The sequence below is a fragment of the Perca fluviatilis genome, chromosome 7 (assembly GCF_010015445.1).
Source record: "Perca fluviatilis chromosome 7, GENO_Pfluv_1.0, whole genome shotgun sequence".
Classification (NCBI taxonomy): Eukaryota; Metazoa; Chordata; class Actinopteri; order Perciformes; family Percidae; genus Perca; species Perca fluviatilis.
In genome coordinates this window covers 40,298,487-40,324,757 of record NC_053118.1, presented here as the reverse complement: position 1 = coordinate 40,324,757, position 26,271 = coordinate 40,298,487, and the positions used below count along the sequence as shown (strand labels likewise).

General features: G+C 48.8%; 1 protein-coding gene across 1 annotated transcript in view; it reads right to left on the bottom strand.

Annotated features, from left to right (window-relative positions):
* The window catches only part of LOC120562498 (GON-4-like protein), a 53,225-nt gene that overhangs the window by 19,449 nt on the left and 7,505 nt on the right, over nucleotides 1–26,271 (bottom strand). Inside the window, exons 9-20 of the mRNA XM_039806207.1 lie at nucleotides 22,241–22,490; nucleotides 17,906–18,007; nucleotides 17,776–17,816; nucleotides 17,549–17,628; nucleotides 16,697–16,942; nucleotides 15,155–15,384; nucleotides 13,248–13,398; nucleotides 12,870–13,020; nucleotides 12,292–12,408; nucleotides 10,030–10,911; nucleotides 9,691–9,870; nucleotides 2,060–2,315 (exon numbers count right to left, since the gene is read on the bottom strand). Coding sequence (XP_039662141.1) covers nucleotides 2,060–2,315; nucleotides 9,691–9,870; nucleotides 10,030–10,911; nucleotides 12,292–12,408; nucleotides 12,870–13,020; nucleotides 13,248–13,398; nucleotides 15,155–15,384; nucleotides 16,697–16,942; nucleotides 17,549–17,628; nucleotides 17,776–17,816; nucleotides 17,906–18,007; nucleotides 22,241–22,490 — 2,686 coding nt within the window. The remainder of the gene's footprint in view (nucleotides 1–2,059; nucleotides 2,316–9,690; nucleotides 9,871–10,029; nucleotides 10,912–12,291; nucleotides 12,409–12,869; nucleotides 13,021–13,247; nucleotides 13,399–15,154; nucleotides 15,385–16,696; nucleotides 16,943–17,548; nucleotides 17,629–17,775; nucleotides 17,817–17,905; nucleotides 18,008–22,240; nucleotides 22,491–26,271) is intronic.

Genomic DNA, 26,271 nt, shown 5'->3' with positions numbered 1-26,271 from the left:
AGACTAGTGGCCTATATAGGGTACTAAGTAAGACCACACACAGTAAGACTAGTGGCCTATAAAGGGTACTAAGTAAGACCACACACAGTAAGACTAGTGGCCTATAGGGTACTAAGTAAGACCACTCACAGTGAGACTAGTGGCCTATATAGGGTACTAAAGTAAGACCACACACAGTGAGACTAGTGGCCTATAGGGTACTAAGTAAGACCACACACAGTCAGACTAGTGGCCTATATAGGGTACTAAGTAAAACCACACACAGTAAGACTAGTGGCCTATATAGGGTACTAAGTAAGACCACACACAGTGAGACTAGTGGCCTATAGGGTACTAAGTAAGACCACACACAGTAAGACTAGTGGCCCTATATAGGGTACTAAGTAAGACCACACACAGTGAGACTAGTGGCCTATAGGGTTACAAGTAAGACCACACACAGTAACACTAGTGGCCTATAAAGGGGTACTAAGTAAGACCCACACAGTAAGACTAGTGGCCTATAGGGTACTAAGTAAGACCACACACAGTAAGACTAGTGGCCTATAAAGGGGTACCTAAGTAAGACCACACAGAGTAAGACTAGTGGCCTATAGGGGTACTAAGTAAGACCACACAGTGAGACTAGTGGCCTATAGGGTACTAAGTAAGACCACTCACAGTGAGACTAGTGGCCTATAGGGTACCAAGTAAGACCACACACAGTGAGACTAGTGGCCTATAAGGGGGTACTAGAGTAAGACCACACAGTGAGACTAGTGGCCTATAGGGTACTAAGTAAGACCACTCACCAGGGATATAGTGGCCTATAAGGGTACTAAGTAAGACCACACACAGTAACACTAGTGGCCTATAAAGGGGTACTAAGTAAGACCACACACAGTAAGACTAGTGGCCTATATAGGGTACTAAGTAAGCACACAGAGTAAGACTAGTGGCCTATAGGGTACTAAGTAAGACCACACACAGTGAGACTAGTGGCCTATAGGGTACTAAGTAAGACCACACACAGTAACACTAGTGGCCTATATAGGGTACTAAGTAAGACCACACACAGTAAGACTAGTGGCCTATAGGGTACTAAGTAAAACCACACACAGTGAGACTAGTGGCCATATAGGGTACTAAGTAAGACACACACAGTAAGACGTAGGGCTATATAGGGTACTAAGTAAGACCACACACAGTGAGACAGTGGCCTATATGAGGTTACTAAGTAAGACCACACACAGTAAGACTAGTGGCCTATATAGGGTTACTAAGTAAGACACACAAGTAAGACTAGTGGCCTATATAGGGTACTAAGTAAGACCACACACAGTGAGACTAGTGGCCCATAGGGTACTAAGTAAGACCACACACAGTTAGACTAGTGGGCTTATAGGGTACTAAGTAAGACCACACACAGTAAGACAGTGCGCCTAAGGGTACTTAAATTAAGGAGACACACACAGTGAGACTAGTGGCCTATATAGGGTACTAAGTAAGAACTCCACACACAGTGAGACTAGTGGCCTATAGGGTACTAAGTAAGACCACACACAGTAAGACTAGTGGCCTATAGGGTACTAAGTAAGACCACTCACAGTGAGACTAGTGGCCTATAGGGTACTAAGTAAGACCACACACAGTAACACTAGTGGCCTATAAAGGGTACTAAGTACGACACACACAGTAAGACTAGTGGCCTATAGGGGCTACGAGTAAGACCACACACAGTAAGACTAGTGGCCTATAGGGTACTAAGTAAGACCACACAGAGTAAGACTAGTGGCCTATAGGGTACTAAGTAAGACCACACACAGTGAGACTAGTGGCCTATAGGGTACTAAGTAAGACCACACACAGTAACACTAGTGGCCTATATAGGGTACTAAGTAAGACCACACACAGTAAGACTAGTGGCCTATATAGGGTACTAAGTAAGACCACACACAGTGAGACTAGTGGCCTATATAGGGTACTAAGTAAGACCACACACAGTAAGACTAGTGGCCTATATAGGGTACTAAGTAAGACCAGAGAGAGAAACAGAAAGCCAGATGAGAGAGAGAGGCACCTCTTCCCCGTCCCAGACAGCGTCCTCCTGCTCCTCCTCTGGTCGTCTCCTCTCCTGCTGGCGTCTCCTCGTCTCCTCCCTCCTCTTCTCCTCCCTCCTTGCTGCCCCCCCCCTCTCCAGACTCCTCCCCTTTAGGCCCCTCCTCTTCCTCCTCCTCCTCCTCCTCCTGAGAGGTGGGGGAGTGGTCTTCCTCAGAGTCTCCATCTGTACAGAGACGCCGCTCGGCCGCCAGCCACGTCAGCTGCTTCATCGTCTCCTAGAGAGACAGACAGACAGAGAGACAGGCAGAGAGAGAGAGACGGATAGAGAGACAGAGAGAGAGAGACAGACAGACAGACAGAGAGAGAGACAGACAGACAGAGAGAGACGGACGGTTAATATGTGTGTTTGTGTATGTATGCACCAATCACCGTGTAGGGTAACTACTGCAGCACTAAGCTGCTCTGTGATTCTGATTCAGAGACTAAAGGTCCCACCAGTGCTCTGGTCCAGTCTAGCTGTTGTGGGTAACTTCATACTGGCCGTCCCAGAGCAACAACCCCCTGCCTATATTAATACTTCATACTGGCCGTCCCAGAGCAACAACCCCCTGCCTATATTAATACTTCATACTGGCCGTCCCAAAGCAACAACCCCCTGCCTATATTAATACTCCATACTGGCCGTCCCAGAGCAACAACCCCCTGCCTATATTAATACTTCATACTGGCCACAGCAACAACCCCCTGCCTATATTAATACTTCATACTGGCCCAGAGCAACAACCCCCTGCCTATATTAATACCATACTGATGAGCAACACCCTGCCTAAATACTTCCATACTGGCCCAGAGCAACAACCCCTGCCTATATTAACTTCATACTGGCAACAACCCTGCCTATATTTATACTTCATCCGCGTCCCAAAGCAACAACCCTGCCTATATTAATACTTCATACTGGCCGCCCAAAGCAACCCCTGCCTATATTAATACTCCATACTGCGTCCCACAGCAACAACCCCTGCCTATATTACTCCATACTGGCCATACGAGCAACCCCTGCCTATATTAATACTTCATACTGGCCCAGAGCAACAACCCCCTGCCCTATATTTATATACTGGCCCAGAACAACAACCCCTGCCTATGAAAATACTGGCCCAGGCAACAACCCCTGCCTATATTATACATCTGGAGCAACCCCCTACCTATATTACTGCTTCATGCGGCCTAGAGAAACAACCCCTGCCTATATTGTACTTCATACTGGGCCCAGAGCAACAACCCTGCCTATATTAATACTTCATACTGGCGCGTCCCAGAGCAGCAACCCCTGCCTATATTAATACTTCATACTGGTCCCGAGCAACAACCCCTGCCTATATTGTATGCTTCGCCTACCGGGGCAACCACCCCTGTACCGTTACAGCACCAGCACAGCCTGTTGTCTGTAGTTTCTGGAATGTTGTCTGTAAAGGCCTAACCTGATAGTGGTCCTGACCCACCAACCTGATAGTGGTCCTGACCACCAACCTGATAATGTTAAACGATCGACCTGATAGTGGTCTGACCACCAACCGATAGTGGTCCTGACCCACCAACCTGATATGGTCCTGACCACCAACCTGATAATGGTTGTGATACACCAACTGATAATGGTCCTGACCCACCAACCTGATAGTGGTCCTGACCCACCAACCTGATAGTGGTCCTGACCCACCAACCTGATAATGGTCATGATACACCAACCTGATAATGGTCCTGACCCACCAACCTGATAGTGGTCCTGACCCACCAACCTGATAATGGTCGATACACCACTGATAATGGTCTGACCCACCAACGCTGATGGTCTGATAACGGTCTGACACACCAACCTGATAATGGTCTGATAACGAGCTGATAATGGTCCGACCCACCAACCTGATAATGGTCACCAGTAGTGGTCCTGACCCACCAACCTGATAGTGGTCCTGACCCACCAACCTGATAATGGTCATGACTCACCAACCTGATAATGGTCTGACACACCAACCTGATAATGGTCCTGACACCAACCTGATAATGGTCCTGACACACCAAGCTGATAATGGTCCTGACCCACCAAGCTGATAATGGTCCTGACCCACCGACCTGATAATGGTCCTGACACACCGACCTGATAATGGTCCTGATAATGGTCCTGACCCACCAACCTGATAATGGTCCTGACCCACCAACCTGATAATGGTCCTGACACCAACTGATAATGGTTCCGCCCACCAACCTGATAATGGTCTGACCCACCAACCTGCTGATAATGGTCCTGACCACAATACCGATATTGGTCCTGACACACCACCTGATAATGGTTCTGACACACCAACCTGGTAATAGTTAACACTTACCTGATAATGGTCACACAACAACCTGATAACAGATTAAACATACCAACTGATAATGGTTCTGACCCACAAACCTGATAATGGTAAGCTGATACACCAAGCTGATAATGGTCTGACCCACCAACCTGATATTGGTCGTTACGGTCCTACCAACTGTATGGTTGCCCTACCCGCCTGATAATGGTTCTGACCCACCAATACGATAGTGGTATGATATTAGTTGGTACTGGTCGTGATCCACCAACCTGATAATGGTCCTGACCACAACCTGATAATGGTCCTGACACACCACTGATAATGGCCCAAAACCCATAATGGCACCACCCAATACATTAGGTGCACCAACCTATAGTGGTTCTGACCCACAAACGATAATGGTTACTTACACACCAACTGATAATGGTGCAACCTGATAATGATTAAATATGGTCTGACCCACCAACCTGATAATGGTTAACCCCGATGGCAATGGTTCTGACACCAACAAGCTGATAATGGTCCTGACACACCAACCTGATAATGGTCCTGACCCACCAACCTGATAATGGTCCTGACCCACCAACCTGATAATGGTCTGACCACCAACCTGATAATGGTCCTGACCACCAACCTGATAATGGTCTAACCCACCAACCTGATAATGGTCTGACCCACCACACGATAATGGTCTGACACGCAACCTGATAATGGTCCTGACGCACCAACCTGATAATAGTTGACGACCACCAACCTGATAGTGGTCCTGACCAACAACCTGATAATGGTCCTGACCCACCAACCTGATAATGGTCTGAAAGCTGGTAATGGTCCTGACCACCAACCTGATAGTGTGCTGCCACATGCATAATGGTCCTGACCAACCAACCTGATAGTGGTCCTGACCACCAACCTGATAATGGTCCTGACACACCAACCTGATAATGGTCCTGACACACCAAGCTGATAATGGTCCTGGACACACTGCCGATAGTGGTCCTGACACACCAACCTGATAATGGTCCTGACACACCAACCTGATAGTGGTCCTGACCCACCAACCTGATAGTGGTCCTGACCCACCAACCTGATAATGGTCATGATACACCGAGCTGATAATGGTCCTGACCCACCAACCTGATAATGGTCCTGATAACGGTCCTGACACACCAACCTGATAATGGTCCTGATACACCGAGCTGATAATGGTCCTGACCAACCTGAAATGGCCTGATAATGGTCCTGGTAGTGGTCCTGACCCACAACCTGATAGTGGTCCTGACCCACCAACCTGATAATGGTCATGACTCACCTACCTGATAATGGTCCTGAGAACCAACCTGATAATGGTCCTGACACCAACCTGTTAATGGTCCTGACACACTGCTGATAATGGCTGTCACACAACTGATAATGGTCCTGACCCACCAACCGATAATGGTCCTGACCACTCCACTATAATGGTCCTGACACCCAATTCGATAATGGTCCTGATAATGGTCCTGACCCACCAACCTGATAATGGTCCTGTACCACCGACCTGATAATGGTCCTGACACACCGACCTGATAATGGTCCTGATAATGGTCCTGACCCACCAACCTGATAATGGTCCTGACCCACCAACCTGATAATGGTCCTGACCCACCAACCTGATAATGGTCCTGACCCACCAACCTGATAATGGTCCTGACACACCAACCTGATAATGGTCTCCTTAATCACCAACCTGATAATGGTCCTGACCCACCAACCTGATAATGGTCCTGACTCACCAACCTGATAATGGTCCTGACACACCAACCTGATAATGGTCCTGACTACCAACCTGATAATGGTCCTGACTACACCAACCTGATAATGGTCCTGACACCAACCTGATAATGGTCCTGACACACCAACCTGATAATGGTCCTGACTCACCAACCTGATAATGGTCCTGACCCACCAACCTGATAATGGTCCTGACCCACCAACCTGATAATGGTCCTGACTCACCAACCTGATAATGGTCCTGACCACCAACCTGATAATGGTCCTTACACACCAACCTGATAATGGTCCTGACCCACCAACCTGAAAATGGTCCTGACCCACCAACCTGATAATGGTCCTGACCCACCAACCTGATAATGGTCCTGACTCACCAACCTGATAATGGTCCTGACCCACCAACCTGATAATGGTCCTGACCCACCAACCTGATAATGGTCCTGATAACGGTCCTGACACACCAACCTGATAATGGTCCTGATACACCGAGCTGATAATGGTCCTGACCCACCAACCTGATAATGGTCCTGATAATGGTCCTGGTAGTGGTCCTGACCCACCAACCTGATAGTGGTCCTGACCCACCAACCTGATAATGGTCATGACTCACCTACCTGATAATGGTCCTGAGAACCTACCTGATAATGGTCCTGACACCAACCTGTTAATGGTCCTGACACACCAAGCTGATAATGGTCCTGTCACACCAACCTGATAATGGTCCTGACCCACCAACCTGATAATGGTCCTGTACCACCGACCTGATAATGGTCCTGACAAACCGACCTGATAATGGTCCTGATAATGGTGACCCACCAACCTGATAATGGTCCTGACCCACCAACCTGATAATGGCTGACACACAACCTGATAATGGTCTGACACCAACCTGATAATGGTCCTGACCCACCAACCTGATAATGGTCCTGACTCACCAACCTGATAATGGTCCTGACCACCAACCTGATAATGGTCCTGACCCACCAACCTGATAATGGTCCTGACTCACCAACCTGATAATGGTCCTGACACACCAAACTGATAATGGTCCTGACTCACCAACCTGATAATGGTCCTGACTCACCAACCTGATAATGGTCCTGACACACCAACCTGATAATGGTCCTGACACACCAACCTGATAATGGTCCTGACTCACCAACCTGATAATGGTCCTGACCCACCAACCTGATAATGGTCCTGACTCACCAACCTGATAATGGTCCTGACTCACCAACCTGATAATGGTCCTGACCCACCAACCGAAATGTCCTACAACCTGATAATGGCTACCCAATACAAAAGCACAACCTGATAATGGTCCTGACCCACCAACCTGATAATGGTCCTGACCCACCAACCTGATAATGGTCCTGACCCACCAACCTGATAATGGTCCTGACACACCAACTGATAATTCTGACCACAACCTGATAGATAAGGTCCTGACACACCAACCTGATAATGGTCCTGATACACCGACTGATAATGGTCTGACCCACCAACAATGGTCTGATAATGGTCTGTAGTGGTCTCCACCAACCTGATAGTTCCTGACCCACCTAATGCATACACCACTATAAGGTCCTGACAACCTACCTGATAATGGTCCTGACACCAACCTGTTAATGGTCCTGACACACCAAGCTGATAATGGTCCTGTCACACCAACCTGATAATGGTCCTGACCCACCAACCTGATAATGGTCCTGTACCACCGACCTGATAATGGTCCTGACACACCGACCTGATAATGGTCCTGATAATGGTCCTGACCCACCAACCTGATAATGGTCCTGACCCACCAACCTGATAATGGTCCTGACCCACCAACCTGATAATGGTCTGCACAACCTGATAATGGTCCTGACCCACCAACCTGATAATGGTCCTGACTCACCAACCTGATAATGGTCCTGCACCAACCTTAATGGTCCTGACCACCAACTGATATGGTCCCTCACCAACCTGATAATGGTCCTGACACACCAAACTGATAATGGTCCTGACTCACCAACCTGATAATAGTCCTGACTCACCAACCTGATAATGGTCCTGACACACCAACCTGATAATGGTCCTGACTCACCAACCTGATAATGGTCCTGACCCACCAACCTGATAATGGTCCTGACTCACCAACCTGATAATGGTCCTGACTCACCAACCTGATAATGGTCCTGACCCACCAACCGGAAATGGTCCTGACACACCAACCTGATAATGGTCCTGACCCACCAACCTGAATATGGTCCTGACCCACCAACCTGATAATGGTCCTGACCCACCAACCTGATAATGGTCCTGACACACCAACCTGATAATGGTCCTGACACACCAACCTGATAATGGTCCTGACACACCAAGCTGATAATGGTCCTGACACACCAACCTGATAATGGTCCTGACACACCAACCTGATAATGGTCCTGACACACCAAGCTGATAATGGTCCTGACACACCAAGCTGATAATGGTCCTGACCCACCAAGCTGATAATGGTCCTGACCCACCAACCTGATAATGGTCCTGACACACCAACCTGATAAAGGTCCTGACACACCAACCTGATAATGGTCCTGACCCACCAAACTGATAATGGTCCTGACCCACCAACCTGATAATGGTCATGATACACCGAGCTGATAATGGTCCTGACCCACCAACCTGATAATGGTCCTGATAACGGTCCTGACACACCAACCTGATAATGGTCCTGATACACCAAGCTGATAATGGTCCTGACCCACCAACCTGATAATGGTCCTGATAATGGTCCTGATAGTGGTCCTGACCCACCAACCTGATAGTGGTCCTGACCCACCAACCTGATAATGGTCATGACTCACCTACCTGATAATGGTCCTGACAACCTACCTGATAATGGTCCTGACACCAACCTGTTAATGGTCCTGACACACCAAGCTGATAATGGTCCTGTCACACCAACCTGATAATGGTCCTGACCCACCAACCTGATAATGGTCCTGACCCAACCAACCTGATAATGGTCCTGAACACCAACCTGATAATGGTCCTGACACTAAACCTGATAATGGTCCTGACTCAACCAACCTGATAATGGTCCTGACCCACCAACCGATAATGGTCTTACACACCAACCTGATAATGGTCCTGACCCACCAACCTGATAATGGTCCTGACACACCCCATGAACCTGATAATGGTCCTGACCCACCAACCTGATAATGGTCCTGACACACCAACCTGATAATGGTCCTGACACACCAACCTGATAATGGTCCTGACACACCAACCTGATAATGGTCCTGACACACCAACCTGATAATGGTCCTGACACACCAACCTGATAATGGTCCTGACACACCAAGCTGATAATGGTCCTGACCCACCAACCTGATAATAGACCCGACCCACCAACCTGATAATGGTCCTGACCCACCAACCTGATAATGGTCCTGACAATGCCTGGTAATTGACTTCCTGTTTTCCTGTAATCGACTTCCTTTTTACCTGTAATTGACTTCCTGTTTACCTGTAACTCTGGCACCGACAGCACCGACTCCTCCGACGCAGACGACATCACTTCCTCTTCGTCTTCGTCCTGCGTGAGGTCATCGAAGTCCTCCTCCTCCTCCTCTTCCTCCTCTCCCTGCCGGTCCTGATCTTCATCCCCCTCTCCTCCTCCTCCTCCTGCACCCTCCTCTTCCTCTCTCCCCTCCCCCCCCTCATCCCCCTCTCCTCCTCCTCCTGCACCCTCCTCTTCCTCTCTCCCTTCTTCATCTTCTCCTCCCCCCTCTCTCCCGTGCTCCTCCTCTCCGCCACTGCCTGTGTCCCCCTCTCCTCCCCCTTCTCTCCCCTCTTCTTCCTCTCCTCCCCCTTCTCTCCCCTCTTCTTCCTCTCCTCCAGTATTTTGTACTCCGTTCAGCACACCCAGATCAGCCCAGTTCTCCTCTTCTCCTCCCTCTCTCCCCTCTTCCCCTTCTTCACAGGAAGACATCGGGCTGAGTGTTGATGATGAACCTGAACTTTCCTCCTCTTCCCGTCTCTCTTCCTCCAGTGGAAGGCGTGGCGTTGTGTCCTCTCGCTCCTCTTTGATTGGTCTGTGGAGCTGTTGCCCCAGAGCATGCTGGGAGGTGGCGGCGGGCGTCCACACCATCTGGAGGAGGAAGTACGCCGGAGTCACATTTGTCCGAGCATCGGTCAGAGAGGGGAGAGGGAGAGAAGCTCTGCTGCTCTGCTGCTGCTGTGTCCACTGGCCAATAGGAAGGCAGGGCTGGAGGATGTGGGCGGGGCCTGGATGGACAGCAGCCAATGAGACAGCCCCACAGACAGGGGGCGGAGCCAGGGCTCCAGAAACAGCGAGAGGCGGAGACAGAGCTGTGGAAACAGCGGAGTCAGAGAGTAAAGTGACACCTGGAGGGGGGAGAGACAGGGTGTTGATTGGCTGTCTGTCCATCGGTTGGTTTATCTTTCTGTCCAACCATCTGTCTGTTCGTCTCTTTGATTTCCGCGATGCCTGCCTGTCTAACAGCGAGTCCTCTGGTCTGTCTGACTGTCTGTCTGCTGGGCGTTGTGCGAGAGGCGGCAGAGATGCATTGTGGGCCAGGGCGAAGATCCGTCTGTGTGAAGGTGGAGGTGGATGTGAGGACTTGCTGAGCCAATAGGGGTGGAGCCTGAGGGTGATGCCCGGGGGGAGGGAAGGGGGGTAATGGCCGGAGCTCAGACGGGACTTCTGGATGATCAGCTGACTGTTCTGCAGGTCACAAACATCAGAACCAATTACTCACTTACTGCACTCTAGTTTCCCTACAGAGAGACAGGCCCGAAATCCCGATCACCAAACCCATCAGACTCCATGTAAATAATCAGGACTTTTAGCGTGTATAGAGCCAGCATATTTCCACCAGACTCCATGTAAATAATCAGGACTTTTAGCATGTATAGAGCCAGCATATCTCCATCAGACTCCATGTAAATAATCAGGACTTTTAGCATGTATAGAGCCAGCATATCTCCATCAGACTCCATGTAAATAATCAGGACTTTTAGCATGTATAGAGCCAGCATATCTCCACGACACCCATGTAAATAATCAGGACTTTTAGGCTGTATAGAGCCAGCATATTTCCATCAGACTCCATGTAAATAATGAGGACTTTTAGCATGTATAGAGCCAGCATATCTCCACCAGACTCCATGTAAATAATAAGGATAAGGATTTAAGTGTTATAGCACCGCATATATTCCATCAGACTCCATGTAAACAATCAGGACTTTTAGCGTGTATAGAGCCAGCATATTTCCACCAGACTCCATGTAAATAATCAGAACTTTTAGCGTTTATAGAGCCAGCATATTTCCACCAGACTCCATGTAAATAATCAGGACTTTTAGTGTGTATAGAGCCAGCATATTTCCACCAGACTCCATGTAAATTATCAGTACTTTTAGCATGTATAGAGCCATCATATCTCCACCAGACTCCATGTAAATAATCAGGACGTTTAGCGTGTATAGAGCCAGCATATTTCCACCAGACTCCATGTAAATAATCAGGACTTTTAGCGTGTATAGAGCCAGCATATTTCCACCAGACTCCATGTAAATAATCAGGACTTTTAGTGTGTATAGAGCCAGCATATTTCCACCAGACTCCATGTAAATTATCAGTACTTTTAGCATGTATAGAGCCAGCATATCTCCACCAGACTCCATGTAAATAATCCGGACTTTTAGCATGTATAGAGCCAGCATATCTCCACCAGACTCCATGTAAATAATCAGGACTTTTAGCGTGTATAGAGTCAGCATATTTCCACCAGACTCCATGTAAATAATCAGGACTTTTAGCGTGTATAGAGCCAGCATATTTCCACCAGACTCCATGTAAATAATCAGGACTTTTAGTGTGTATAGAGCCAGCATATTTCCACCAGACTCCATGTAAATAATCAGTACTTTTAGCGTGTATAGAGCCAGCATATCTCCACCAGACTCCATGTAAATAATCAGGACTTTTAGCATGTATAGAGCCAGCATATCTCCACCAGACTCCATGTAAATAATATTATATTATAGTATATTAGATATGTGGGTCAGTGGGTCAGGAGGTCAGTGGGTCTGGGGGTCAGACCTTGAGCCAGTTTGGCGTGTTGGGGGTGTTTCTGTCCACCGGGGGGCGCTGCTCTCCCGGATCAACTCGGCTGCAGGCAAGCGGCAACGGTGGGACGACTCGCTGCGTCACAAACATCTGAAAACACCAGAATGATATTTAACACGGAACCACTCTCTCATTCCCCCTGCTCCTCTCATTCCCCCGTCTCATTCCCTGCTTTTTTTTTCTCCCTTTTTTTTCCCCTCCTCTTTTTCTCCCTCTCTTTTTCTCTCTCTCTCCTCTCTCCCTCCCTCCCTCTCCCCTGCTCTGGTGTTCCCTCTCCTCTCATTCTCCCTCATTCCCCTGCTCTGGTGTTTACCCCTCTCATTCCCCCTGCTCTGGTGTTCCCCATCTCATTCCCCCTGCTCTGGTGTTCCTCTCTCTCATTCCCCCTGCTCTGGTCTTTCACCCCTCTCATTCCCCCTGCTGTGGTGTTTCTCCCTCTCATTCCCCCTGCTCTGGTCATTCCCCCTGCTCTGGTCATTCCCCCTGCTTTGGTCATTCCCCCCTCTCATTCCCCCTGCTCTGGCGTAAATAATTTGTCATAGTGATGTCACCTTGATGACGCTGCTGCTCGGCGCTCTCGGTCCACTCATGTCCCTCACGTGTTTCCTGAAGTTCCAGCGAGATTTACAGACCAGGTAGCAGCTGATCAGCTGGTCTGGCTGCAGCGTCTCCGCAAAGTGCTTCAGAGCCAGAACGATCAGCCTGCACAGGGGCATCATGGGAAATAATACTGTCAACCTGCACAGGGGCATCATGGGAAAGCGTATATACTGTGTGTATGCTAGGGGTGGTACGGTTCATGAAAACAAGAACCGTAAAGAACCGAAAACCGTGATACGAACCGAACCGTGGGTTTGGTGAACCATACCACCCCTAGTGTATACTGTGTGTGTACTGTGTGTATATATTGTGTGTATTGTGTGTAGTACCCGTCCTCTCCGGCGGTGTAAATGCTGCGGGGCCGCTGGCTGTGTGCGGGGGGGTCCAGGCTGCAGACAGGAAGTAGTTCTGGGTACAGGAAGACGGGACGCGTGGCGAACAGCCAGGCGTCTTCAGCGGGCAGCAGAGGGAAGGCGTGGCCTAAAAATAAACACAAACACAGCTAGAACCACAGCTAGAACCACAGGTAGAAGCACGGTGGCTCAGTGGTTAGCACTTCTGCCTCACAGCAAGAAGGTTCTGGGTTCTAACCCAGGTCGTCCCGGGCCTTTCTGTGTGGAGTTTGCATGTTCTCCCTGGGTTTCCTCCGGGTGCTCCGGTTTCTACCCACCATAAAGACATGCATACTAGGACTACAGCTGAAAACTAGCCCATCTACAACCACAGCTAGAACCACAACTGGAGCCACAGCTAGAACAAGTAGAACCACAGTTAGAACAACAACTGGAGCCACAGCTAGAACAGCTAGAACCACAGCTAAAATCTCAACTAGAACCACAGCTATAATCTCAACTAGAACCACAACTAGAACCACAGCTAGAATCTCAACTAGAGCCACAGCTAGAACCACAACTAGAACCTCAACTAGTACCTCAACTAGAACCACAACTAAAACCACAGCTAGACTCTCAACTAGAACCCCAGCAAGAAACTCTTCTAGAACCACAGCTAAAATCTCAACTAGAACCACAGCTAGAACCACAGCTAAAATCACAGCTAGAACCACAGCTAGAATCTCAACTAGAACCACAGCTAGAACCACAACTAGAACCTCAACTAGAACCACAACTAGACTCTCAACTAGAACCACAACTAGAACCCCAGCAAGAAACTCTTCTAGAACCACAGCTAAAATCTCAACTAGAACCACAGCTATAATCTCAACTAGAGCCACAGCTAGAATCTCAACTAAAACCACAGCTAGAACCACAGCTAGAACCACAACTAAAACCACAACTAAAACCACAACTAGACCACAACTAGACTCACAACTAGAACCCCAGCAAGAAACTCTTCTAGAACCACAGCTATAATCTCAACTAGAACCACAGCTATAATCTCAACTAGAGCCACAGCTAGAATCTCAACTAGAACCACAACTAGAAACACAACTAAAACCACAGCTAGAACCACAGCTAGAACCACAGCTAGAACCACAACTAAAACCACAGCTAGACTCTCAACTAGAACCACAACTAGAACCCCAGCAAGAAACTCAACTAGAACCACAGCTAGAACCTCAACTAGAACCACAACTAGAACCACAGCTAGAACCACAGCTAGAACCTCAACTAGAACCACAGCTAGAACCTCAACTAGAACCACAGCTAGAACCTCAACTAGAACCACAGCTAGAACCACAGCTAGAACCACAGCTAGAACCACAGCTAGAACCACAACTAAAACCCCAGCTAGAATCTCAACTAGAACCACAACTAAAACCACAGCTAGAACCACAGCTAGAACCACAGCTAGAACCACAGCTAGAACCCAGGGTACCCCCAGGATCCTTCCTGTTCACGTGATGGAACATTAGAGAAGATGTTTTACTAATGTTACCAGGATGTAATCACACAGTTTGTGTTCTAATAACATTAAATAAATACTATCTGTTCTTGGCTTCGTTTGTTCTACTTCTGGAAACTTTCACTTTTACTTCAATACATTTCCCCTCAGCATCTTCGTTACTAAGAAATGTTTTTATACACAGGAGTGTCTGGCACTAACCCTAACCCTGGGGAGGATCCTCAGCTCGATGTCCCCCCCAAAAGGAAAAACCCTGCTCTAATCCTTATTAATAATAATACTTTTAAAGCCCTGCAGGAACCCTGAGAACCAGTACCAGAACAGCTGCTGGACCGAGCAAACACAGAAGAACCTGAGCGTTGATCCTTACTGTTGGTGGCAGGAGTCATGCTGGGGAGCAAGCGTCTGGAGGCCGCAGCAGGGACAGGAAGTGGAGTAACAGGAGGCTCCGCCCTCTGCTCCACCTCCTGCAGGAGATCCAGCGCCCCCCGCAGGTTACACACCCTGAAGCTGCTGGGCAGCAAAACCTGCTCCCGTCGGCTGGAGAACTGCTGCAGCTCCTCCTGCAGAACACAGACAACAAGGGTTAGGGTTGCTGGTCTACAGAGACAACAAGGGTTAGGGTTGCTGGTCTACAGAGACAACAAGGGTTAGGGTTGCTGGTCTACAGAGACAACAAGGGTTAGGGTTGCTGGTCTACAGAGACAACAAGGGTTAGGGTTGCTGGTCTACAGGGACAACAAGGGTTAGGGTTGCTGGTCTACAGGGACAACAAGGGTTAGGGTTGCTGGTCTACAGAGACAACAAGGGTTAGGGCTGGTCTGACAGCAGACAACAAGGGTTAGGGTTGCTGGTCTACAGGAAAACAAGGGTTAAGGGTTGCTGGTCTACAGAGACAACAAGGGTTAGGCGGGTTGTGGTCTACAGGGCACAAGTGCCTGTCTACAGGACAACAAGGTTTGCTGGTCTCAGCAGAGACAAAGTAGAGTGCAGGGTTGCTTGGTCTCACAGGCTGTTGGTCTACGTGACCCGACACACACAGGTTAAGGGTGCTGGTCTACAAACCCGTGTTTATCGCTAAAACAGTGCTGATTTCATCATGCTGAGAGACACAGAGACATTTCATCATACTGAGAGAGACACAGAGACATTTCATCATGCTGAGAGAGACACAGAGACATTTCATCATACTGAGAGAGACACAGAGACATTTCATCATGCTGAGAGAGACACAGAGACATTTCATCATACTGAGAGAGACACAGAGACATTTCATCATGCTGAGAGAGACACAGAGACATTTCATCATACTGAGAGAGACACAGAGACATATCATCATACTGAGAGAGACAAAGACATTTCATCATGACTGAGAGAGACACAGAGACATTTCTAACATGCTTAGAGAGACACAGACATTTCATCATACTGAGAGAGACACAGAGATATTTCAACATGCTGAAAAACAGAGACATTTCAACATGCTGAGAGAGACACAGAGACATTTCAACATGCTGAGAGAGACACAGAGACATTTCAACATACTGAGAGAGACACAGAGACATTTCAACATGCTGAGAGAGACACAGATACATTTCATCATACTGAGAGAGACAGAGACATTTCAACATGCTGAGAGACATTTCAACATGCTGAGAGAGACACAGAGACATTTCAACATGCTGAGAGAGACACAGAGACATTTCAACATGCTGAGAGAGACACAGAGACATTTCAACATGCTGAGAGAGACATTTGAACATGCTGAGAGAGACACAGAGACATTTCAACATACTGAGAGAGACACAGAGACATTCCAACATGCAGACAGAGACACCGAGACATTTTAGAGACCAAACAACTAACCCATTCATCCAGAAACTAATGAAGCTAATGGCTAAAGTGTAGAAGCTGTACCTGCTGTATCTGCTGCTGCAGCTGCAGCTTCTGGGGCGAGTTTAGGTGGAGGGGGGGCTCCACCCGGCCCGGCAGCACCAACACGGAGGGGACGGGGTCTGGCGCCGGGCCGGCTGCTTCCTTATTGTCACGGTGATGGTTGGTGGTGTCCTGCAGGGCTCTCCTCTGCTGAGCAGCTTCGTACTGTTTCCTCACCGTCCGCCGGCGCTCCGTTAGCATGCTGGCTAACGGAGCATCAAAACTACACACAGCAACACACACACACACACACACACACACACACAGAGACAGACACACACACACACACACACACACACACACACACCAGAGATGATTCACAGGAGATGCACCAAGCCTGTGGCAGAACGTTAGCTGGGACAGAATGTCAGCCTTCAGCTGATTCTCCTTCAGGACTTCTGAGTGAAGAAGCAGCAGCTGTGGCGGCCATTTTCTCTTCCTCCTTACCCAAGCAGTCACAGCACTTCTCTGCTGGACCATCCCGAAAGGAGGACAACACTGGTAGATGGTGATAGTGTGTGTGTGTGTGTGTGTCTGTGTGTGTGTGTGTGTGTGTCTCTCTGTGTGTGTCTGTATGTGTGCGGTGTGTGTGTGTGTCTGTGTGTGTCTGTGTGTGTCTGTGTGTGTGTGTATGTGTGTGTCTCTGTCTGTCTGTGTCTCTGTGTGTGTGTGTTTGTATGTCTGTGTGTGTGTGTGTGTCTGTCTGTGTTTGTATGTCTGTGTGTGTGTGTCTGTCTGTGTTTGTATGTCTGTGTGTCTGTGTCTCTGTGTGTGTGTGTGTGTGTGTGTGTGTGTGTGTGTGTGTGGAGAACAGAGTGCTGAGTGTTACCGTAAAGCCTGGGGGACGTTGAACTTGGGTCCAGTCTGAGAGGGCTCCTCTTCCTCGTGTTCCTCCTCTTCCTCCTGGAGCTGCACACAGAACAGATGTCAGCATCACAGCTACACCACACTATTAACTACACACACACACACACACACACACACACACACACACACACACACCAAACCTAAAACCGTCTCTACAGAGACTAGAATCATTGGTAGAACTGAACTCACTGTATCAAAGAGCTCCTCCAGCAGCTGGTTCACTTCCTTCTCTGAAAATCAACAACACAAGTTATCATAAGAAGAAAACCCCCCTAACCCTGACCCCCCTAACCCCGACCCCCCTGATCCTAACACGTACTGGTGATCTGGACGCCGCGGTCCGTCCGGTAGTCCTCCAGGTCCGGCTCGTCCACGTCCTCCAGGAAGTTGTACTCGGGGTCGTCTTCATCGTCGGCTTCCTCTGAGAAAACAAACAGCCTCAGTCAGCTGGGAGAGATCTGGACCAGTGAGATCTGAACCAGCCTCAGTCAGCTGGGAGAGATCTGAGTTCTAGAAGCATTAGACAGGCTTTGTTGCCACTTTTCCCCAAAATATTCAGACTATTTTCTGCAAAATATCAGACTTTATTTCTGCGTGGTAGCGTGTCTGTGTGGACCATGAGGCCCTGTGTCTCCAGGATACTGCCTGTAGGTCTGTGTGGACCATGAGGCCCTGTGTCTCCAGGATACTGCCTGTAGGCCTGTGTGGGACCATGAGGCCCTGTGTTCCAGGATACTGCCTGTAGGTCTGTGTGGACCATGAGGCCCTGTCTCCAGGATACTGCCTGTAGGTCTTTGCACCATGAGGCCCTGTGTCTCCAGGATACTGCCTGTAGGTCTGTGTGGACCATGAGGCCTGCCCAAGGATACTTCCTGTAGGTCTGTGGGGACCATGAGGCCCTGTGACCTGAGGCCCTTGCAGGATACTGCCTGTAGGTCTGTGTGGGACCATGAGGCCCTGTGTCTCCAGGATACTGCCTGTAGGTCTGTGTGGACCATGAGGCCCTGTGTCTCCAGGATACTTCCTGTAGGTCTGTGTGGACCATGAGGCCCTGTGTCTCAGGATACTGCCTGTAGGGTTGTGTGGACCATGAGGCCCCGTCTCCAGGATACGCCTGTAGGTCTGTGTGGGACCATGAGGCCCTGTGTCTCAGGATACTGCCTGTAGGTCTGTGTGGACCATGAGGCCCTGTGTCTCCAGGATACTGCCTGTAGGTCTGTGTGGACCATGAGGCCCTGTGTCTCCAGGATACTGCCTGTAGGTCTGTGTGGACCATCCAGGATACTGCCTGTAGGTCTGTGTGGGACCTTGAGGCCCTGTGTCTCCAGGATACTGCCTGTAGGTCTGTGTGGGACCATGAGGCCCTGTGTCTCCAGGATACTGCCTGTAGGTCTGTGTGGACCATGAGGCCCTGTGTCTCCAGGATACTGCCTGTAGGTCTGTGTGGACCATGAGGCCCTGTGTCTCCAGGATACTGCCTGTAGGTCTGTGTGGGACCATTGAGGCCCTGTGTTCCAGGATACTGCCTGTAGGTCTGTGTGTGGACCATGAGGCCCTGTGTCCCAGGATACTGCCTGTAGGTCTGTGTGGGACCCTGAGGCCCTGTGTCTCCAGGATACTGCCTGTAGGGTCTGTGTGGGACCATGAGGCCCTGTGTCTCCAGGATACTGCCTGTAGGTCTGTGTGGGACCATGAGGCCCTGTGTCTCCAGGATACTGCCTGTAGGTCTGTGTGGACCATGAGGCCCTGTGTCTCCAGGATACTGCCTGTAGGTCTGTGTGGGACCATGAGGCCCTGTGTCTCCAGGATACTGCCTGTAGGTCTGTGTGGGACCATGAGGCCCTGTGTCTCCAGGATACTGCCTGTAGGTCTGTGTGGGACCATGAGGCCCTGTGTCTCGGATACGCCTTAGTCTGTGTGGACCATGAGGCCCTGTGTCTCAAGGATACTGCCTGTAGGTCTGTGTGGGACCATGAGGCCCTGTGTCTCCAGGATACTGCCTGTAGGTCTGTGTGGACCATGAGGCCCTGTGTCTCCAGGATACTGCCTGTAGGTCTGTGTGGACCATGAGGCCCTGTGTGTCAGGATACTGCCTGTAGGTCTGTGTGGGACCATGAGGCCCTGTGTCTCCAGGATACTGCCTGTAGGTCTGTGTGGACCATGAGGCCCTGTGTCTCCAGGATACTGCCTGTAGGTCTGTGTGGACCATGAGGCCCTGTGTCTCCAGGATACTGCCTGTAGGTCTGTGTGGACCATGAGGCCCTGTGTCTCCAGGATACTGCCTGTAGGTCTGTGTGGGACCATGAGGCCCTGTGTCTCCAGGATACTGCCTGTAGGTCTGTGTGGGACCATGAGGCCCTGTGTCTCCAGGATACTGCCTGTAGGTCTGTGTGGACCATGAGGCCCTGTGTCTCAGGATACTGCCTGTAGGTCTGTGTGGACCATGAGGCCCTGTGTCGTCATGAGCCTGTGTCTCCCAGGATACTGCCTGTAGGTCTGTGTGGACCATGAGGCCCTGTGTCTCCAGGATACTGCCTGTAGGTCTGTGTGGAACCATGAGGCCCTGTGTCTCCAGGATACTGCCTGTAGGTCTGTGTGGGACCATGAGGCCCTGTGTCTCAGGATACTGCCTGTAGGTCTGTGTGTGGGACCATGAGGCCCTGTGTCTCCAGGATACTGCCTGTAGGTCTGTGTGTGGGACCATGAGGCCCTGTGTCTCGGATACTGCCTGTAGGTCTTGTGTGGACCATGAGGCCCTGTGTTCCAGGATACTGCCTGTAGGTCTGTGTGGGACCATGAGGCCCTGTGTCTCCAGGATACTGCCTGTAGGTCTGTGTGGACCATGAGGCCCTGTGTTCCAGGATACTGCCTGTAGGTCTGTGTGACCATGAGGCCCTGTGTCTCCAGGATACTGCCTGTAGGTCTGTGTGGACCATGAGGCCCTGTGTCCCAGGATACTGCCTGTAGGTCTGTGTGGGACCATGAGGCCCGGTGTCTCAGGATACTGCCTGTAGGGTCTGTGTGGGACCATGAGGCCCTGTGTCTCCAGGATACTACCTGTAGGTCTGTGTGGGACCATGAGGCCCTGTGTCCCAGGATACTGCCTGGTCTGTGGACCGTGTAGGTCTGTGTGGGAACCATGAGGCCCTGTGTCTCCGGATACGCCTGTAGGTCTGTGTGGGACCATGAGGCCCTGTGTCTCCAGGATACTGCCTGTGGTGGTGTGTGGGACCATGAGGCCCTGTGTCTCCAGGATACTGCCTGTAGGTCTGTGTGTGGGACCATGAGGCCCTGTGTCTCCAGGATACTGCCTGTAGGTCTGTGTGGAACCATGAGGCCCTGTGTCTCCAGGATACTGCCTGTAGGTCTGTGTGGACCATGAGGCCCTGTGTCTCCAGGATACTGCCTGTAGGTCTGTGTGGAACCATGAGGCCCTGTGTCTCCAGGATACTGCCTGTAGGTCTGTGTGGGACCATGAGACCCTGTGTCTCCAGGATACTGCCTGTAGGTCTGTGTGGACCATGAGGCCCTGTGTCTCCAGGATACTGCCTGTAGGTCTGTGTGGGACCATGAGGCCCTGTGTCTCCAGGATACTGCCTGTAGGTCTTTGTGTGGACCATGAGGCCCTGTGTCTCCAGGATACTGCCTGTAGGTCTGTGTGGACCATGAGACCCTGTGTCTCCAGGATACTGCCTGTAGGTCTGTGTGGACCATGAGACCCTGTGTCTCCAGGATACTGCCTGTAGGTCTGTGTGGGACCATGAGAGCCCTGTGTCTCCAGGATACTGCCTGTAGGTCTGTGTGGACCATGAGGCCCTGTGTCTCCAGGATACTGCCTGTAGGTCTGTGTGGGACCATGTAGGTCTTGTGTGGAACCATGAGGCCCTGTGTCTCCAGGATACTGCCTGTAGGTCTGTGTGGACCATGAGGCCCTGTGTCTCCAGGATACTGCCTGTAGGTCTGTGTGGGACCATGAGGCCCTGTGTCTCCAGGATACTGCCTGTAGGTCTGTGTGGACCATGAGGCCCTGTGTCTCCAGGATACTGCCTGTAGGTCTGTGTGGGACCATGAGGCCCTGTGTCTCCAGGATACTGCCTGTAGGTCTGTGTGGACCATGAGACCCTGTGTCTCCAGGATACTGCCTGTAGGTCTGTGTGGACCATGAGGCCCTGTGTCTCCAGGATACTGCCTGTAGGTCTGTGTGGACCATGAGGCCCTGTGTCTCCAGGATACTGCCTGTAGGTCTGTGTGGACCATGAGACCCTGTGTCTCCAGGATACTGCCTGTAGGTCTGTGTGGACCATGAGGCCCTGTGTCTCCAGGATACTGCCTGTAGGTCTGTGTGGGGCCATGAGATCCCTGTGTCTCCAGGATACTGCCTGTAGGTCTGTGTGGGACCATGAGGCCCTGTGTCCCCAGGATACTGCCTGTAGGTCTGTGTGGGACCATGAGGCCCTGTGTCTCCAGGATACTGCCTGTAGGTCTGTGTGGACCATGAGGCCCTGTGTCTCCAGGATACTGCCTGTAGGTCTGTGTGGACCATGAGGCCCTGTGTCTCCAGGATACTGCCTGTAGGTCTGTGTGGGACCATGAGGCCCTGTGTCTCCAGGATACTGCCTGTATAAAAGAAAGGTGAAATAAAAAGGCGCCTAACCGTCGGTGTCGGGGGCCATGAGGCCCTGCAGCCACTTGGTCCAGTGGCGGTCCTGCTTCCGCTGGGCAGCGCTCTGCTCGTACATGTCTTCAGTGATGTCAGGGGCCAGAAGCTCCGCCTCCAGCTGGCCCAGAGGAACGTTCACCAGGGGACGCTTGGAGCGCGTACGGAACGCCAAACAGCTGGAGCCTTCATCGCCGCCACCGCCATCATCATCATCAGCAGCATCGTCAGCTTTTCTGTCCAGAGACTGAGAAAGAGACAGACAGACACAGAGAGAGAGAGAGACAGACAGGGAGAGAGACAGACAGAGAGAGACACAGAGAGAGAGACAGACAGGGAGAGAGACAGAGACAGACAGGGAGAGAGACAGAGAGAGAGAGAGAGACAGACAGGCAGGGGGTTTGTTTTAAACATCTAATTTTTGTTTTTTAATATAAAATTCAGTTACCTGGTTATATGTGTAGACTAGTGAAGAGTTACCTGGTTATATGTGTAGACAGACTAGTGAAGGGTTACCTGGTTATATGTGTAGACTAGTGAAGGGTTACCTGGTTATATGTGTAAACTAGTGAAGAGTTACCTGGTTATATGTGTAGACTAGTGAAGAGTTACCTGGTTATATGTGTAGACTAGTGAAGAGTTACCTGGTTATATGTGTAGACTAGTGAAGAGTTACCTGGTTATATGTGTAGACAGATTGTGAAGGGTTACCTGGTTATATGTGTAGACAGCTAGTGAAGAGTTACCGGTTATATGTGTAGACTAGTGAAGAGTTACCTGGTTATATGTGTAGACTAGTGAAGAGTTACCTGGTTATATGTGTAGACTAGTGAAGGGTTACCTGGTTATATGTGTAGACTAGTGAGGGGTTACCTGGTTATATGTGTAGACAGACTAGTGAAGATTACCTGGTTATATGTGTAGACTAGTGAAGAGTTACCTGGTTATATGTGTAGACTAGTAGAGGGTTACCTGGTTATATGTGTAGACTAGTGAAGAGTTACCTGGTTATATGTGTAGACTAGTGAAGAGTTACCTGGTTATATGTGTAGACAGACTAGTGAAGGGTTACCTGGTTATATGTGTAGACTAGTGAAGGGTTACCTGGTTATATGTGTAGACTAGTGAAGGGTTACCTGGTTATATGTGTAGACAGACTAGTGAAGGGTTACCTGGTTATATGTGTAGACTAGTGAAGGGTTACCTGGTTATATGTGTAGACAGATAGTGAAGGGTTACCTGGTTATATGTGTAGACTAGTGAAGGTTACTCGTTATATGTGTAGACAGACTAGTGAAGAGTTACCTGGTTATATGTGTACAGACTAGTGAAGGGTTACCTGGTTATATGTGTAACAGACTAGTGAAGGGTTACCTGGTTATATGTGTAGACTAGTGAAGAGTTACCTGGTTATATGTGTAGACTAGTGAAGGGTTACCTGGTTATATGTGTAGACAGATAGTGAAGTTACCTGGTTATATTGTAACAACTAGTGAAGAGTTACCTGGTTATATGTGTAAATAGTGAAGGGTTACCTGGTTATATGTGTAGACTAGTGAAGAGTTACCTGGTTATATGTGTAGCAGACTAGTGAAGAGTTACCTGGTTATATGTGTAGACAGACTAGTGAAGGGTTACCTGGTTATATGTGTAGACCAGTGAAGAGTTACCTGGTTATATTGTAGACTAGTGAAGGGTTACCTGGTTATATGTGTAGACTAGTGAAGGGTTACCTGGTTATATGTGTAGACAGACTAGTGAAGAGTTACCTGGTTATATGTGTAGAGACTAGTGAAGAGTTACCTGGTTATATGTGTAGACAGTGAAGGGTTACCTGTGATATATGCAGACTAGTGAAGAGTTACCTGGTTATATGTGTAGACAGACTAGTGAAGGGTTACCTGGTTATATGTGTAGACTAGTGAAGAGAGTTACCTGGTTATATGTGTAGACTAGTGAAGGGTTACCTGGTTATATGTGTACAGACTAGTGAAGAGTTACCTGGTTATATGTGTAGACTAGTGAAGGGTTACCTGGTTATATGTGTAGACTAGTGAAGGGTTACCTGGTTATATGTGTAGACAGACTAGTGAAGAGTTACCTGGTTATATGTGTAGACTAGTGAAGGGTTACCTGGTTATATGTGTAGACTAGTGAAGGTTACCTGGTTATATGTGTAGACTAGTGAAGGGTTACCTGTTATATTTGTAGATAGGAAGAGTTACCTGGTTATATGTGTAGACTAGTGAAGGGTTACCTGGTTATATGTGTAGACAGACTAGTGAAGTTACCTGGTTATATGTGTAGACAACTAGTGAAGAGTTACCTGGTTATATGTGTAGACAGACTAGTGAAGGGTTACCTGGTTATATGTGTAGACTAGTGAAGAGTTACCTGGTTATATGTGTAGACAGACTAGTGAAGAGTTACCTGGTTATATGTGTAACAGACTAGTGAAGGGTTACCTGGTTATATGTGTAGACTAGTGAAGAGTTACCTGGTTATATGTGTAGACTAGTGAAGAGTTACCTGTATATATACAGACTAGTGAAGGGTTACCTGGTTATATTGTAGACTAGTGAAGGGTTACCTGGTTATGTGTGAACAGACTAGTGAAGAGTTACCTGGTTATATGTGTAGACTAATAGTTATATTGTAGACTAGTGAAGGGTTACCTGGTTATATGTGTAGACTAGGTGAAGGGTTACCTGGTTATATGTGTAGACAGACTAGTGAAGAGTTACCTGGTTATGTGTAGACAGACTAGTGAAGGGTTACCTGGTTATATGTGTAGACAGACTAGTGAAGGGTTACCTGGTTATATGTGTAGACTAGTGAAGGGTTACCTGGTTATATGTGTAGAGTAGTGAAGAGTTACCTGGTTATATGTGTAGACTCAGGGTAGACCTGGTTATATGTGTAGACAGACTAGTGAAGTTACCTGGTTATATGTGTAGACAGACTAGTGAAGAGTTACCTGGTTATATGTGTAGACAGACTAGTGAAGGGTTACCTGGTTATGCGTGTAGACTAGTGAAGAGTTACCTGGTTATATGTGTAGACAGACTAGTGAAGAGTTACCTGGTTATATGTGTAGACAGACTAGTGAAGGGGTTACCTGGTTATATGTGTAGACTAGTGAAGGGTTACCTGGTTATATGTGTAGACTAGTGAAGGGTTACCTGGTTATATGTGTAGACTAGTGAAGGCTTACCTGGTTATATGTGTAGACAGACTAGTGAAGAGTTACCTGGTTATATGTGTTGACTAGTGAAGGGTTACCTGGTTATATGTGTAGACAGACTAGTGAAGAGTTACCTGGTTATATGTGTAGACAGACTAGTGAAGAGTTACCTGGTTATATGTGTAGACAGACTAGTGAAGGGTTACCTGGTTATATGTGTAGACTAGTGAAGAGTTACCTGGTTATATGTGTAGACTAGTGAAGGGTTACCTGGTTATATGTGTAGACAGACTAGTGAAGGGTTACCTGGTTATATGTGTAGACTAGTGAAGAGTTACCTGGTTATATGTGTAGACTAGTGAAGGGTTACCTGGTTATATGTGTAGACAGACTAGTGAAGAGTTACCTGGTTATATGTGTAGACTAGTGAAGAGTTACCTGGTTATATGTGTAGACTAGTGAAGGGTTACCTGGTTATATGTGTAGACTAGTGAAGGGTTACCTGGTTATATGTGTAGACTAGTGAAGGGTTACCTGGTTATATGTGTAGACTAGTGAAGGGTTACCTGGTTATATGTGTAGACTAGTGAAGAGTTACCTGGTTATATGTGTAGACTAGTGAAGGGTTACCTGGTTATATGTGTAGACTAGTGAAGAGTTACCTGGTTATATGTGTAGACTAGTGAAGGGTTACCTGGTTATATGTGTAGACTAGTGAAGGGTTACCTGGTTATATGTGTAGACTAGTGAAGAGTTACCTGGTTATATGTGTAGACTAGTGAAGGGTTACCTGGTTATATGTGTAGACTAGTGAAGAGTTACCTGGTTATATGTGTAGACTAGT